General features: G+C 39.5%; 1 protein-coding gene across 2 annotated transcripts; it reads right to left on the reverse strand.

The window, feature by feature from the left end:
• Positions 1-1,815: 1,815 nt before the first annotated feature.
• Positions 1,816-11,987, reverse strand: MANBAL (mannosidase beta like). 2 transcript variants are annotated; one of them, XM_020990786.2, is made up of 3 exons: positions 11,897-11,987; positions 8,234-8,431; positions 1,816-3,147 (listed from the first exon to the last, which is right to left on the reverse strand). In XM_020990786.2, the coding sequence occupies exons 2-3, from the start codon at positions 8,381-8,383 to the stop codon at positions 3,040-3,042; spliced, it is 258 nt and encodes an 85-aa protein (XP_020846445.1). In that variant the 5' UTR covers positions 8,384-8,431; positions 11,897-11,987; the 3' UTR covers positions 1,816-3,039. The 2 variants fall into 2 exon arrangements, with proteins under 2 accessions (XP_020846445.1, XP_020846448.1); XM_020990789.2 differs by lacking the exon at positions 11,897-11,987 and adding an exon at positions 11,851-11,871.
• Between the last annotated feature and the right edge of the window lie 1,901 nt (positions 11,988-13,888).

The raw sequence follows: 13,888 nt of genomic DNA on the forward strand, positions 1-13,888 counted from the left end.
ATGAAAGTTCTGGGAGCAACCAGCCAATAAGAGGAAGGGGCTACAGAGACAGAATGTACTTCCGGTGTGAGAAGTCCAAGGACAAAGTTAGGGATGTGTTAGAGCCAGCTCAAAATGGCTAGCTCTTGAAAACAGACTGTTAAATTTTCACTGTAAGAATTCACACCCTAGAAGTCAGCAAATGCTATAAATTAGGGCTTGATTTCTCATTTTGTTGTCATCTAGACTAAAGAAGTGATGGAGAAAATGTTAATAATGAAGATTAAACATAAGGGTATGTCATGTACATTTTCTTCTCAGAGAGCCAGTTGTTACAATATTTACCAATACATCACTGGGTTGAGTGAATTTCCAGGTTCAATAGGTTTCTTTAAGCACAGTTAAGTGCAGAGTCAGGAATGAAGCCGAGGGAGGAATGAAGACATGGCAGGCCTGGACATTCTCCTTAAAATAGAGGTTCTTCCTAACTAGATTGTAAGCTGTTTTAAGATTAGGGATCATATCTTCTCCCAGTGTCAAGTAAAAAGCTTTACACATAGGCTATTTGGCTTTTACTCAATCTATGTCCATAAAGAGAAGCATCCTGTAGCAGCAGATAACAGGACTGGTTTGGGAGTAACGAAGACCTGGGTCCACATCCCACCTACTACCAGGGAAGCCCAAGATTCTTATGATGACATCACAGGTCCAGAACAAAAAGCAAAAACAAAACACACCCCAAAAGTCTTAGTCCAACAGTTTCATTATGGCATAGGAATGACCATGGGCTCTCACAGGCTCTCAGCACGGAATAAGCTCATACTCAAAAGGCCCAGTGACAGACTGTGAGAATCACTAAATCTGTTCAAAGGCTGATTATTAGTTTAGGCATCAAATTTTTTTTGGCCATGAAACTCATGAAACCATTTACAGTAAGGCATTGAGCACCCACATTGCTGAAATGAGGACACTGTCCTACGTAGCTAGATTGTAGAAGTCAGGTACCCAAATTTCTCCAGTCAACATGATATATATGTAATGGTTTTAAACTTTCACTATCTTATCTGAGCCAGTTTTAGAACTCGAGTCCTCTGCTTTTCTTATGCCAGAAAAACGTATGCAAAGGCCATAAATCCATTGGAAAATCTAATACAGATGATGGCTCTGTAAGCTTCCTTTTTTCCAATGACTGAGAACCGTCCCAATGAGCTATGAACCCCTTCTGTCCTCTTAAGCTGGAACTTTTCTCTGCCATACTAGCTTCCTTCTCCCATTGGTGAGTTCCTTCTGTTTTGCTGTTTCACCCAGGCCTCTCTTCTGTGCTTCTCTCTGCATGTCCTCTTCCCTGCTTTCCAGCTTTTATATTTTGCCTTCCCCCATTGGAATGCAAGCTCCTTGAGGGCAGGGTCTTTTTTCTTTTTGTCTGTGAAACTGGCATATAGTAAGCACTTAATAAATGCTTGTTGTTTGCCTACTGTCCTTCAGACTATCCCTAGCATCCTTCTAATTGCCTGACATATCAGAACAGCTAGATCTACCTCTACTGAGTCTCTGGAACATTAGTCATATCACCCTGCAGTGTCATCAACCTCATCCTGATATTCTTCCTGTAACATATCATCACTCCCTTTACTTACAGAATGAGGACTCAAGATTTACTGGATTTAGAGTCAGAAGGAACCTGGGCCCAGAGTGACTTGCCCAAGGTCATAGGCTTCAAACTCTGGTCCTTCGGCTTCAAATCCAATACTCTTTCCACTACACCAAGGTAGCCACCCTGCCCCTTCCCCCCCCCAACAACTCCCACTGCCACATACCAGCAGACAACGTAAAAGGTTCATCATGCACTGTGGTTTATTAATCTTCTCTCATGCTCATCCCAATCTTTTCTCCTTAAAGCTGGGACTAAAAGTTTTGTTTGGGGTGGGAAAGGTTCAGGGGACACACTAAAAATATGTCCGGGAGGCAGCAGTAGGGAACAAAATGCACACCCTAAACCATATTATAGAGTTTGAGACTAAGGCCAATTTCTACAAGGAAAACATTTCTTTACTTAGCGAAATCTTTTCTATCTTATGAGGGATAATTAGAGGAAATACTAAAAAATGATTCATTAAGAAAAGGAGAAAGATGATTAATATTTTGGTGCAAAATTTGAAAATCATTTTCACCATAAGATAAGGCTGCCCCTTCCTTCAGGCAACCTCTCAGATTCAACTGCCTCAGCCTCTCTAATTGATAAGACTGCAGCTGACAACATTTTGACAAAGAAAGATCTTAAGACTTTTTTAAAGTGAAGATAAAAGCTGATTAGGAGTCGGGAAGACTTGTCCAGATTAGGTTGCAGATCCTGACTGGTAATGTATATACATGTTATATTAAAAATTACTTAAAATGATTAAACACTAAAAAGCAGCTCAGCTATTTTAACATGACCTTTAAACTAAGTATCCCAACATATATGGCCTTTGTTTGTATAATGTGCTCATGATTCCATAGCCATTTTTCCTAAAGTCAAATGTCACCGTAGTGGCATAACCCACATTTTCCTTTCTGAAGGGGTTGTGCTTCAGGAGCCATGACTGAACAAGATTTGAAGAGAGGGCTATTGGGGAGGTGGTTTGGCCACCTAGGGCCAGTGAAATGCTCATGCATATGTGGTCCTCTGTGTTTAAAAGGCACCCATGCTCCACTAGAGCCACCTTAATTCTCTAGTCTCTGAAGGACTAGGTAGAAGTTTCAGAGGTGGATTTCGGCCTAACAACTAGTGAGTTATCCAAAAGGGGGATGGATTGCCTCAGGAGGTAGTAGTTCCCCATCACTGGAGGTCTTCAAGCAGAGGCAGCATGATCACTCATCAGGGAGGCTGTAGAAAGGGTTCCTATTCAGAGACTGGATGACCCCTGAGGTCTCTTTCAACTCAGATTCTGTAAGGAAGATGATGCCAGACAAATGTTTTTATGAAGATTTGATTTTCCTGCAATGGTCCCTCTTCACGAGTACTTGATTCTGAAGAAAGTAAAGCGGGCCATACATGTGCCACGTTTGGCAGCTTCTACTCTATCTCTTCTTCTTGGTTTCCTTCTTGGACTTTTTGCTTTGAGAAGGAGCAGCCCCTTTTGGCTTCTTGGTCACCTCAAACTTTCTTGGCTCAAAATGTCCCCCTTCCTTCAATGGAGAGAAGAGAAAAAATAGGATTTTACTGATCAATTAAGTTTGGAATTTGCCAGTTAAGCCAACCTAGGAGAGGCTAACTTGAAGCAGGAGGTATGTGGAACTCCAGCTGATTAGGAGGGGAAAAGACTTGTCCAGATTCAGACAGAATGGTTTCCAGAAATTGTGCAGCAAATTTGTGTGTAGTCAGTGTCTATTACTGCATCAAGTGTTTTTGCTTAATTGTTTTTGTTCAATCTGGAAAAGGAAAGGGAGAATTTCTCCAAGAAATAATTATGATACAAAGACAAATGACATAAATAAAAATTATTTCTTTAAAAACATAAAAATTTAACAATGTTGGAAGTCCCAATGTGCAAATTTGAAACTTTTGCAGCTTTTACTTATGTGGCTCTCTTGTCCCAATAGCCTCCTAATCCTTCCTCTTGACCTTTCTTTCTCTCACCCCTCAACATATAGATATCCCTATATGGTTAAAGATTTCTTTGTGGGATATAAAATTGATATCACATTGCTTGCCTTCTCAATGTGAAGGGGAGGGGCTCAAAATATTTTTTTTTAAATGAATGTTAAAAATAAATAATTTTTTAAAATTCCTTTGTGGCTAAATTCTAAACCTGGAAAAGATCTTAGAAGTCACCAAATTCAACCCTCTAATTTTCAGAATAAGGAAGCTATCCTTATAGGGTGAGTGATTTACCTAAGGCAGCAAGACCAAGGCTAGAATTCAGATCTCCTGATACCTAGTGTATTGTTCTTCCCACTACATTTCTGCTGCTTCTTCACTCTGTCCCACCACTGTCCAAGCAGGTTCTCTGCACCAGAGCCATGGACTTCTGTTCCTTTACTGCCACAGAGTGATTAATACCAGGAGAAGCAGAAAAAAGAAGCAGACCACTCATTTCCAGTTACTATACAGAAAGGGTTCCTAAAACTCTGCAAAAGAAGCTCTACAACAAAGGACCTTCAGACTGAAAAAATGCTTATGAAGCCAATCCACCAAATATATACAGACTACCTTGCTTTCCAGAAAAATCCATGAAAAAGTTATTTATAATGCATGCTAGCTAAAAATATAGTTAACTCCTAAATAGAGAAGTTGGGTTCAAATGTTTCTGAAGCTTTGAAACTATGCCTTTGTGGCCTGCTGAAAATGATTTGTAGCTGCGTGGCCTCTTAAAAGTAAGACTTGATTTACTCTCTAAATGTTGTAATTTATGCAGAAAGAACCCACAGAAATGTGCCACCATTCTCATGGGAATGAAGCAATCTGCTCTGTTGTTCATGGGAAAGTGCTTGTTACCTTACGTAAACCACTGCTGCCTTCTAATGTTCAATATGAGATGACTAAACAAAGCTAAGAGCTTCTTCATGGCTGGAGCCAGAGCTGTCTGGAATTCCATTCAGATTAAAAGGCAGGTACTACCATTTTCATAACCATGGGACAGTAATTCTTGTTTATCACCTTGTAAATCAAATATCTTGTTCCTAGCTTCTCTAACAGTGCAGAGAATACTTGGGCAAAAGATAAGCAGGGCACAAACATGTGCCTATGGGCACATAAACACGTCCACATATTAGGGATAAAAAGGAGCCTACGTGTCTTACTTCCAATTCTGACAGTCCATTTAAATTAACTATATAATCTACTTCCAAATTCCACTTGCTCTCAGTTTATGCCTGAATCTCTAAGTCGCTAGAGTCAGAAGGAACAATTCTAGATCCCAAACACAATTTTCCAAATGTCTCTGGCCCTAGAAACATTATCATAATCTCTGTGATACCCCATCATTTTGTAGGTCCTTCACCCTGAAGGACTTGCTTGCGTAGTAGTTATTTCTATACAGATATTTCACCAAAAAGAGCCATTTCTTCCATGAATTCTAGTGAATTTTTCCTGCAATGGAAGAGAATACAGCAATAACAAACTCTTGAGAGCTTATGTCAGTTGAGAATTATGTCAATTCAGAAGTTCCTAACCTAGGGTTCATGAATCCAAAAAGAGTCTGTGCATAGACTTTAAGGGGTCCATGAACTTGGATGGAAAAAAATTACATCTTTATTTCCATTAATCTCTAACTGAAATTTAGCATTTTATTCAATTATTTTAAAATATCATCCTGAGAAAAGGTCTATAGACTTCCTCAGTCTGCCAAAGGGTCCAAGATCCAAAAAAAGGTTAAGGACTCCTGTGCTAGTTGCTGTGAGGGGTACAAAAATGTACAAGATACAGTGCTCCTTTACCTCAAGAAGCTTAACTGTCTAAATGAGGAGATAAGACATAAAAAATTAAATAATAATTTCAGCTCATAGTAGAAGAGTTATATCACAGATAGAGCATATATAACTATACAGATCATAACTGCTACAGGATTGAGAATAAAAAGAGATTGCTTCACTTGAGGCTGAAGTGATCAGGGCAGCTTAACTGAAGAGTTTAAGTGATCTTGAAAGATAAACACCAGAGCTATCTCCAACCTTCTCTACCATTTATTCTTTTTAAAAAATATTTTATTTTCAGTTTCAAATTCTCTCCCTCTTACCTCTCCCTCTCTTACCCCTTAAGGAAGAAAAACAAAGCCTATTACAAATGTAGTCAAGCAAAATAAATTCCTGCATTGGCCACGTCCTGATGTGGGAGCACTCTGCATCTAACATCACTGTGCATTTCACCAGGAGTCTTCTGGAACCATGGTTGGCTGTATTACACTGAACACTGTTCCTAAGTCTCTTCAAGGTTATTTTTCTTTACAGTAATATTGTTATTTCTAGCATTTATTCTTCTCAACCCTTTCTTCCCCCATCTCTTGCCACCAAGATTCTGCCCTCTGCCCTCTCTACTCTACTAAACTTGAATGGCCTTTTCCCTCAGCCTTCATTCATGCTTCAGGTTGGGTTGGACCTTTGAATCTTTAAACTGAAACCTATGATTTTGTGTTTCTTAGTAAACTAGACAAAAAAATACTGGGAAATCAGTGACTGGGGGGGAAAAAGCCTAAAATAAGTATACCACTTTTTAAAGCTTGCAAGTGCTCTGAATACTTATATGCGATAGAGAACAAAATCAGACTAAAATGTTTCCTTGTTTCATCTCATGCAAAATGAAATCTCTAAGCCTTTGGTTTAATGAAAAGGTAAAATTATTTTAGTAAATAAAACTGGCTTAAAATTTAATTTAACTTCACTTTTTGTATTTTGTGGGAAGATATGTCTTGTTCTGATACATTAATCAATTCTCAACAGCTCTGCCCCCCATATATACATAGTACCTTCCCATGAAAAATTAAGTAATATCCTAATAGAGTGATTGTAGTAATAATTTTTATTAGGTTTTCAGTTCTATAAAACTAGCTCATTCTCTAAGGAGAATGTATGTGTATGAGAGTAGCAAAGTGCTGCAAAAAATCTTGTCTATACAGACAGGCCAGGCAAGAGGAAAACTTTTAGATAGTATACTGGGCCTCTAAATAAAAACTGCTTGTAGAAGTGATTATGTTCTAAAATTCATAGAAGTCCAGAATTTCAGCACTGCAAGGAATCCCAACTCACACCTGAAAAATAAAATTTATTCTACAACTTAAAGGAGAAGTGGTCATCCAGCCTTCACTCTAATACCTCTGATGAAAAGAAACCCACCATCTTCTGAGGCAGTCCATTTCACTTTTGGAAACCACAATTGTTAGGAAATTTGGCTTAACCTAGAACCCAAATCTCCTCTGTGTAATTTCCACCCAGTACTCCTAGTTCTGCCTTCTGGGGCCAAGCAGAACAAGCCAAACCCATCTTTCAAATTAGGTTTTTCTCTTCCCAAGCTTTCCCTGGTTTCTTCAACACATCCTCACATAGAGCATGCCCACACTGGCTGCCTCTCTTCCAGACAAGAACCACTTCATAAATGTCCTTCTTAAAATATGGCCTCCAGAACCGAATATGATACTTGAGATGTGGTCTGATGTTCTCTATCGGCTGCTTGTTCTTAGCAGCTATCCCCCTCAATGTAGCTCAAGATTGTGTTAGCTTTCTTAAGTGCCATATCATACTGTTGACTCATACTAAACTTGGAATCCACAAAAACCCCCAGATCTTTTGCAGATGAAGTGCAGTCTACTCATACCTCTTACATCTTATACTTATAAAGATGATCTTTTGAACCCAAGTGTAATACTTTTCATTTGCTCCTATTAACTTCTATCTTATTAGATTTGGCAAAATGTTGTAGCTTATAAAAATCTTTTTGGAGCTTGACATACAGGTGTAAGCTATCTTTCCCAGCCTGTTATTAATCAACCTTTTCTTCTCTTCTCCTCCTCACTCTCTTTCCCTTAGACAGTTATCTAGCTCACCAATAAGCTAAAGACTGCTGATTCCATTTCTCTGCCTATAAAACAAGAATATTAATCACTTTGCTCCCCTGAGGCTCTCATGAGAATTCAATCCATTACTAAGGACAATAAAAATGATGGCAGTGTGCCTTGTATGGATTAGACACTTCGTAAATGTTTACTGAATGAATTATTTTTAACATACAATAATACATAATATCTATGAGATGAGAACAAAGCAGGATGAGACTGAATGTCCTATGGATACTGACAATTTAATTTGGGGAAAGAGGGAGGTCCACAAGCATGACCATCACAGATCTACTTCTTTCCCAAATATATAATGTATGTACAGGGAAATGAAAAATTATTACTAACAATCCCTTCAGTTTCTACAATGTTTTCTACAAAGTCCTTTCCTAATAATAATCCTAAGGCAGGTACTATATAAATATTATTATCCTTCATTTTACAAATGCAAATAATGAGGCTCACAGTGGTGAAGGGACCCACCCAAGGTGTTGTTACATGGCTAGTAAGTGGTGGAACTGGGACTCAAACCCACGGCTCTTTCTACTACTACAACAGGCTTTTTATAATAATGAACAAACTAGGAAACCCACAAATTATTCATATTCATGGCCAATATATCCATGATATTTCTATAGCAGGCATTTGAAAGATGTGCTAAATATATAAAACCTACCACCCCTACCCTTAAGGAGTTAATAACTCCCCTCCCAAAAAAAATTACTTACCCCTTCATGAGACTTTGAAATGGGGAAGATTATGGCCAATACACAGATAAGCTGGAAGATAGCCCCCAAAAACAAGCCATAACGAAGAAGATTCTCTAGGAAAGTAGGCTCCGGAACCTCGGGGGGAGAGAAGTTCAGCTCAGCAGCCATGCCCAAAGCAGTTCCTAGTCCCTTTTATTTCACTCAAGAAGTTAAATTCTAAATTAAAGCAAAACAAGTTTCAGCAATATCATTTTCTGCTAATGTGCTACCACATCCTAAGGCACTTAGATAACAAATGAACACGTCTATAAATGCCTCACAACAGGAAAATCACTGTACTTTCTCCTTTGGCCTGAAAACTTTGCAGTAATTTTTACAACACATAACGTGTGACTAGGAGGTGACAAAACTGATTTTTTTTTAAAAACAGGCATACCATTCATTCATTCAATAATTATTTATTAAGCGTTTATTTTATGCAAAGCACTGAATAGGTTTTAGGGGAAAAACAATCATGAGACGTAGTCCTGCCCTTATGGAACTTAACAACCCAGGCAAGAGGAATAATACATCTACCCAAATGTAAAATACTATTTGATGAAGTAACTACACCAAAGACATGATGGATGTTTCAAGTATTAAAGTAGGATCACATGATACCAGTAGAATTGACAGGAATTTAATTCTTCCTCATTTCCTCTACACAATCAGTTATAAATATAGCATCAAGGTTTTAAACCTACATAACTGTGTGAAAGTGGTATCATTGACAGGAATAAGGAATTCAAAAAGAAGAATTGGTTCTGGAGGTCAAGATAATTAGATTCAGTCTTAGACACACTGAGTTTGAGGAACTGCCAAGATATTTCAGCAGAGACATCCATGAGAAAGTTGGAAAGGAATATCTATAAACCTGGAGGGACTGGAGCTGAAAACAGAGGGTGTTCTAAAAGCCTTATTGTAGTTTTAAGCTACTTAGGCTATCAAAGCTTAAAACTTTAACCTCTAAGACTCTGAGGACACCCTGTATAGATCTGGGAGTTATCTAAAGAGGTGCTAATAATAATAATAACAATTTATTTAAGCACTTTGTTCATATCAACCCTGTGAGGTACAATGCAAATATCATCATCCTCATTTTTGGATGAGATAAATGAGACTCAGAGTAGTTCAGTGAATTGTTCAAGGTCACAAACCAGGAAGTAATTAAATTCAGATTCAAACACAGGTCTCTCCTGACTCTAAGCCTGGTACTCTTTCCACTAACAACATACTCCTCAGGAGTAGCAATCTCTCACATGATATGGATGTGGAAGTGGGAAAATATAGCTTAAGATAGCCTCACTTTATGGAGCTGAGAAGAGGAATCAGTGAAGGGATCACAAAATCCCAAGATTTCATAGCTGAAGAGTTCAGAAGCCATCTAATTCAACTTAACTATGAAGATAAATTTCCTCTTAACAGGCACTTATGTAGCACTTCAAGGTTTGCAAAACATTATATACATATATATACACACATACATATATGTTAACTCATTTGATCCTCAGAACAAACCTAGGCGGTAGGTGCTTCCATTATCCCCATTTTACAGGTGAGGAAATTGAGGCATACACAGATTAAGTGACTTGCTCAGAATCACACTGCTAGTGTTTGAGGGTGAATTTGAACTTTGGTATTCCTATGCCCAAGTCCAGCCATTCTATCAACTGTACAAACTAGCTGCCTTGATAAATTATATTCTCAATAAATGGCCATCCAATTTTCACCTGAAGAACACTTTTGGACAGCTCTAATTATTATCAACTTCCATCCACTGTTCCTAATTCTACTCTGTGGAGCCAAGCAGGATAATCTATCCCTCTGCTACATAACACTTCAAACACATGAAAACAGTTATCATGCCAAATCTCCTCTTCCTCAGAATAAATATTTAATGGCAGGATGCAGAAGGACTATCAATCATCCTTATTCCATACATAACACAATACTCAAGAAGGCTTAAGACTACATTAACTTCTTCACCTGCCATGTCCCACTTGACTTAATTCCAGGACATTAAAACCTTCAGATCTTTTTCACAACACGACTGACTCTGGAAATAATAATCCTATAAAGGACAATGCCCTTATTACAGGGAACAAGCAATGAAGCTAAATGACCTGTCATATTCTAGATCCAATCCCTCATTTACTAAGCTTCGTAATCGTGGTTAACTCACTTGACCTGAGTCTGTTCATTCATGTATAAAATGGAGATAATAATACATTCCCTACCTACCTCAGGGTTACTTTGAGAAAAAGAGATTTGGAAGCCTGAAAAAGAAACACTTGTATCACACTAGTTAAATCCATCTTGCCTCACAATTTTTTTTTCTTTCCTTCCTGACAAACAATCTATCAGCATGGCTTATACAGAGAAGTCAATTTAGTGTAAGGAAAAGTAAAAAAAATTTAAAAAGGACAGAAAGTTGTGTTTGGAGAACAGAATTGTGTAGTTCATGAGAATGTGCTTATACAATCAGATTTAAGTGATGACCCTTCAAAGTTATCACCTTAGAAGCTAAAAAATTAATCCAAGAAAGTCAAAATATGCCTGTAACTCTACTTTTAGAATCTGTGGCACACTCTTCTGAACATCCTCAGCAGAACTTCTTTAGAAATTGGCTGCCAGACCTCGGGGTAAATGTCACTTAATGGACAGATTCAATGAAAACCATGGGCTTTAGGACACAGAAAATTAGAACTAGAAGAGACTCTACAGGACAGAAGTATAGGCAGTTTAGTATAGAAAGAAAAGCATATGAAATCAGGAAAATGGAGTTCTACACTTGTTTCTTCCACTCACTAGCCTCATGACATGCCAGGGAGCTAGGTGACACAGTGGATAGAGCACTGGACCTGCAGTTGGAAGGACCTGAGCTTAAATTTAGCCTCAGACAATTACCAACTGTGTGATCCTGGACAAGTCCCTCAACCTCTTCTGTCTGCCTCAGTTTCCTCATCTGTAAGAAGGGAATAATAACAACACCTACGTCTCAGGGTTGCTAGGATAAAATGAGATAATAATTGTAAAATGTTTTGCAAAATGTAAAGCACTCTATAAATTTTTTTTATTTTTATTATTTTTATTAACAAGTCTCTTATCCTCTCTGGGCCTCAGTTTCTTCCTCTGTAAGATTGGACGATCCCTGCCAACTCTGATATCCGATGTGGTCCTCAGGATACAAAGCACACACGACCTGGCAGCGGAAAAAACTCAGAGATCACGGGATTTAAGGTCTGAAAGGAATCTTTCTGAAAGATCATCTAGGTCAAGGCCACCTCCTCTTACACGAGTGTAAACTGAGGCTTTAAATTATTCACTAGAAAACATCCCAAGGGCAAAGAAAATGTCCGAGAGCCCAAAAGGCAACAAAGCCAGGGCTGGCTGGTTCCCCCTGGGGAAGAAGTGAGCTAAGGGGAAGGGGCGTGTCAGGATTCGCTCCCGTCGCTTCGGGGCGGCCCAGGCCTGCTTCCCCGCCCAACATTCCCAAACCCTAGAGGGGCCGACCCCGCCCCGCCCCGCCCCGCCGCCTCCCGCTCCGCGCTCGGCCTCACCGCCCCCGCTTCCCCCGGAGGCCCGGGCTCCCTCACCCCGCTGCCCCCCGGCTCCGAGCCTCGAGGCCAGGCGATAACTCACCGACCCAGAGCCCCGGTCCCGCAGCCGAACTTCCCTCCGGAAGTGAGGAGCAGCTCCGCCTCCCTCGCGGGGCACAGACCGGAAGTTGTGCAATCCTTAGCATCCGGGTCTTCGGCGCCGGGAGGCGTTGCTGGGCTGGGAGTCTGAGATTCGGGGAGGGGGGAAGGTGGGGTCGTCCTCGGCCTTTGGGTTTTTGTTGTTCAGGGGATCATAGGATCGTACGCTTAGATCTGGGAGTGGACCCAGAGGCCGTTAGTCCAGCAACCTCATTTTACAGATGAGGAAACTGAGGCCCAGCACAGTGAAATGACATCCCCCTAGTCACTCACGTAGTTAATGACAGAGCTAGGATTTCCCATGTTTACTTTATTTATTTTTCTTTATTTATGAGGTTGATGGGAATTTATGAAGTTGGAGAAACCCCACTTCTTAACTGTGTAACCCTCGGCATTTTATGTAATCTCTCCATACCTGTTTCTTCCACTTTAAAATCTAAATTTTAGAGTTGGACTGTCCGGCCTCTTAAGGCCCCTGCCTTCCCCTGAATATGGAATCAAGGGCCTTAGAATAAGCGTAATTGAAAGTTATAGAGCACTTTGTTTTACGTGTGTAAAGGACATCATCACAGTTGTATGAGACTGAGCAGTTTAGCATAGTTAAAAGATAAAAAAGCCTTTGATTACACCTCTTCTAATAGGTGGGATCATTGATGGACAATTCAAATCTGACTGGTCGTGGAGGCCTAATCAAAGCCCCTAACTAGGAGTCCCTCACCTGGCTAGGTTTATAGATTTAGAGCTTAACCAGGGGTTGTCAGGGAGGTAATGAATTCTGACCTCAATTTACAGGTGAGGAAAGTGAGGTCCAAAGAAATTAAATGATTTGCCCAAAGTACCAAAGCTACTAAATAGTAGAGCTTGGATTTGAAACCAGGTCTTCTGATTTCAAATCCAGTGTCCTTTTCACTACACCACACTGGCTAGGAGGGAAGAAGTGTAGTTCTGGTTACAGCCTATAAAATTACATCATTTAATTTGAACCTTGCAACAACAACTCTTGAGTTGCTTCCTGTCTGTAAGTCTTGAGTTACAGAGGAGGAAACTGAGGATCAGAGAGAGCCTTGCCCATGGTCATACAGCTAGTAACTGTCAGAGCCAGGATTTAAACCCAAGTCCTTTTAAAAACTGATACTATTTGTTTTCACATTATCTCCCTTTCTCAATATATCACTTTCCCTTCCCCCTCACACAGAACTATCTCTTATAACAAAGAAGAAAAAAAAACAACCAACAGTTTATCAAAATTAACCAACTCATCAACCAGGTGTTCCTCACCTGATGCCCTTCACCTCTGCAAAGAAGACGGAGGAGGTGCATTCTGATATCTCTTCTTTGGGGTCAGGCTTTGCCATTGTAATTTCACAGTATTCAGTTTGGATTATTTTACTATTGTTCTTTCCATTTACAATGTTGCAATCATTTTTATATTGTTTTCCTGTTTCTGTTTATTTCATTTTTCGTCAGTTCATATAAAACTCATGCTTCTATATTTATCATATTTATTGTTTCTTAAAGCACAATGATATTCCATTACATTCATATACCGCAGTTTGTTCAGCCATTTCCCATTCCTTGGGCACCTGCTTTCCTTTATCCTTGACCTTCCTAAGGGCATATGCCTGGCAGAGGGATCTGTGGAATCCTGGTCTTTCCAAGTTTAACACTCTACCCACCACACCATGCTGCCTCAATAAATGTTGAAATATAGGCTATCAGAGCTGGAAATGACCTTAGATATATCCAACCCTTCAGAGTCACAGAGTGAGCAGTCAGGAACCCCAGAGATCATCTAATTCAATTCAATAAGCATGTATCAGTCAACAAGTACATATTAAGTTCCTGCTGTGTGTCAGGCACTGGAGATACAGGTATAAAGAATGAAAAAATCTCTACTTACAATGAGTTTATATTCTAATGGGAAAGACAAGTATAT

The sequence above is a fragment of the Phascolarctos cinereus genome, unplaced genomic scaffold (assembly GCF_003287225.1).
Source record: "Phascolarctos cinereus isolate Bilbo 61053 unplaced genomic scaffold, phaCin_HiC Scaffold_2;HRSCAF=192, whole genome shotgun sequence".
NCBI classification, from domain to species: Eukaryota; Metazoa; Chordata; class Mammalia; order Diprotodontia; family Phascolarctidae; genus Phascolarctos; species Phascolarctos cinereus.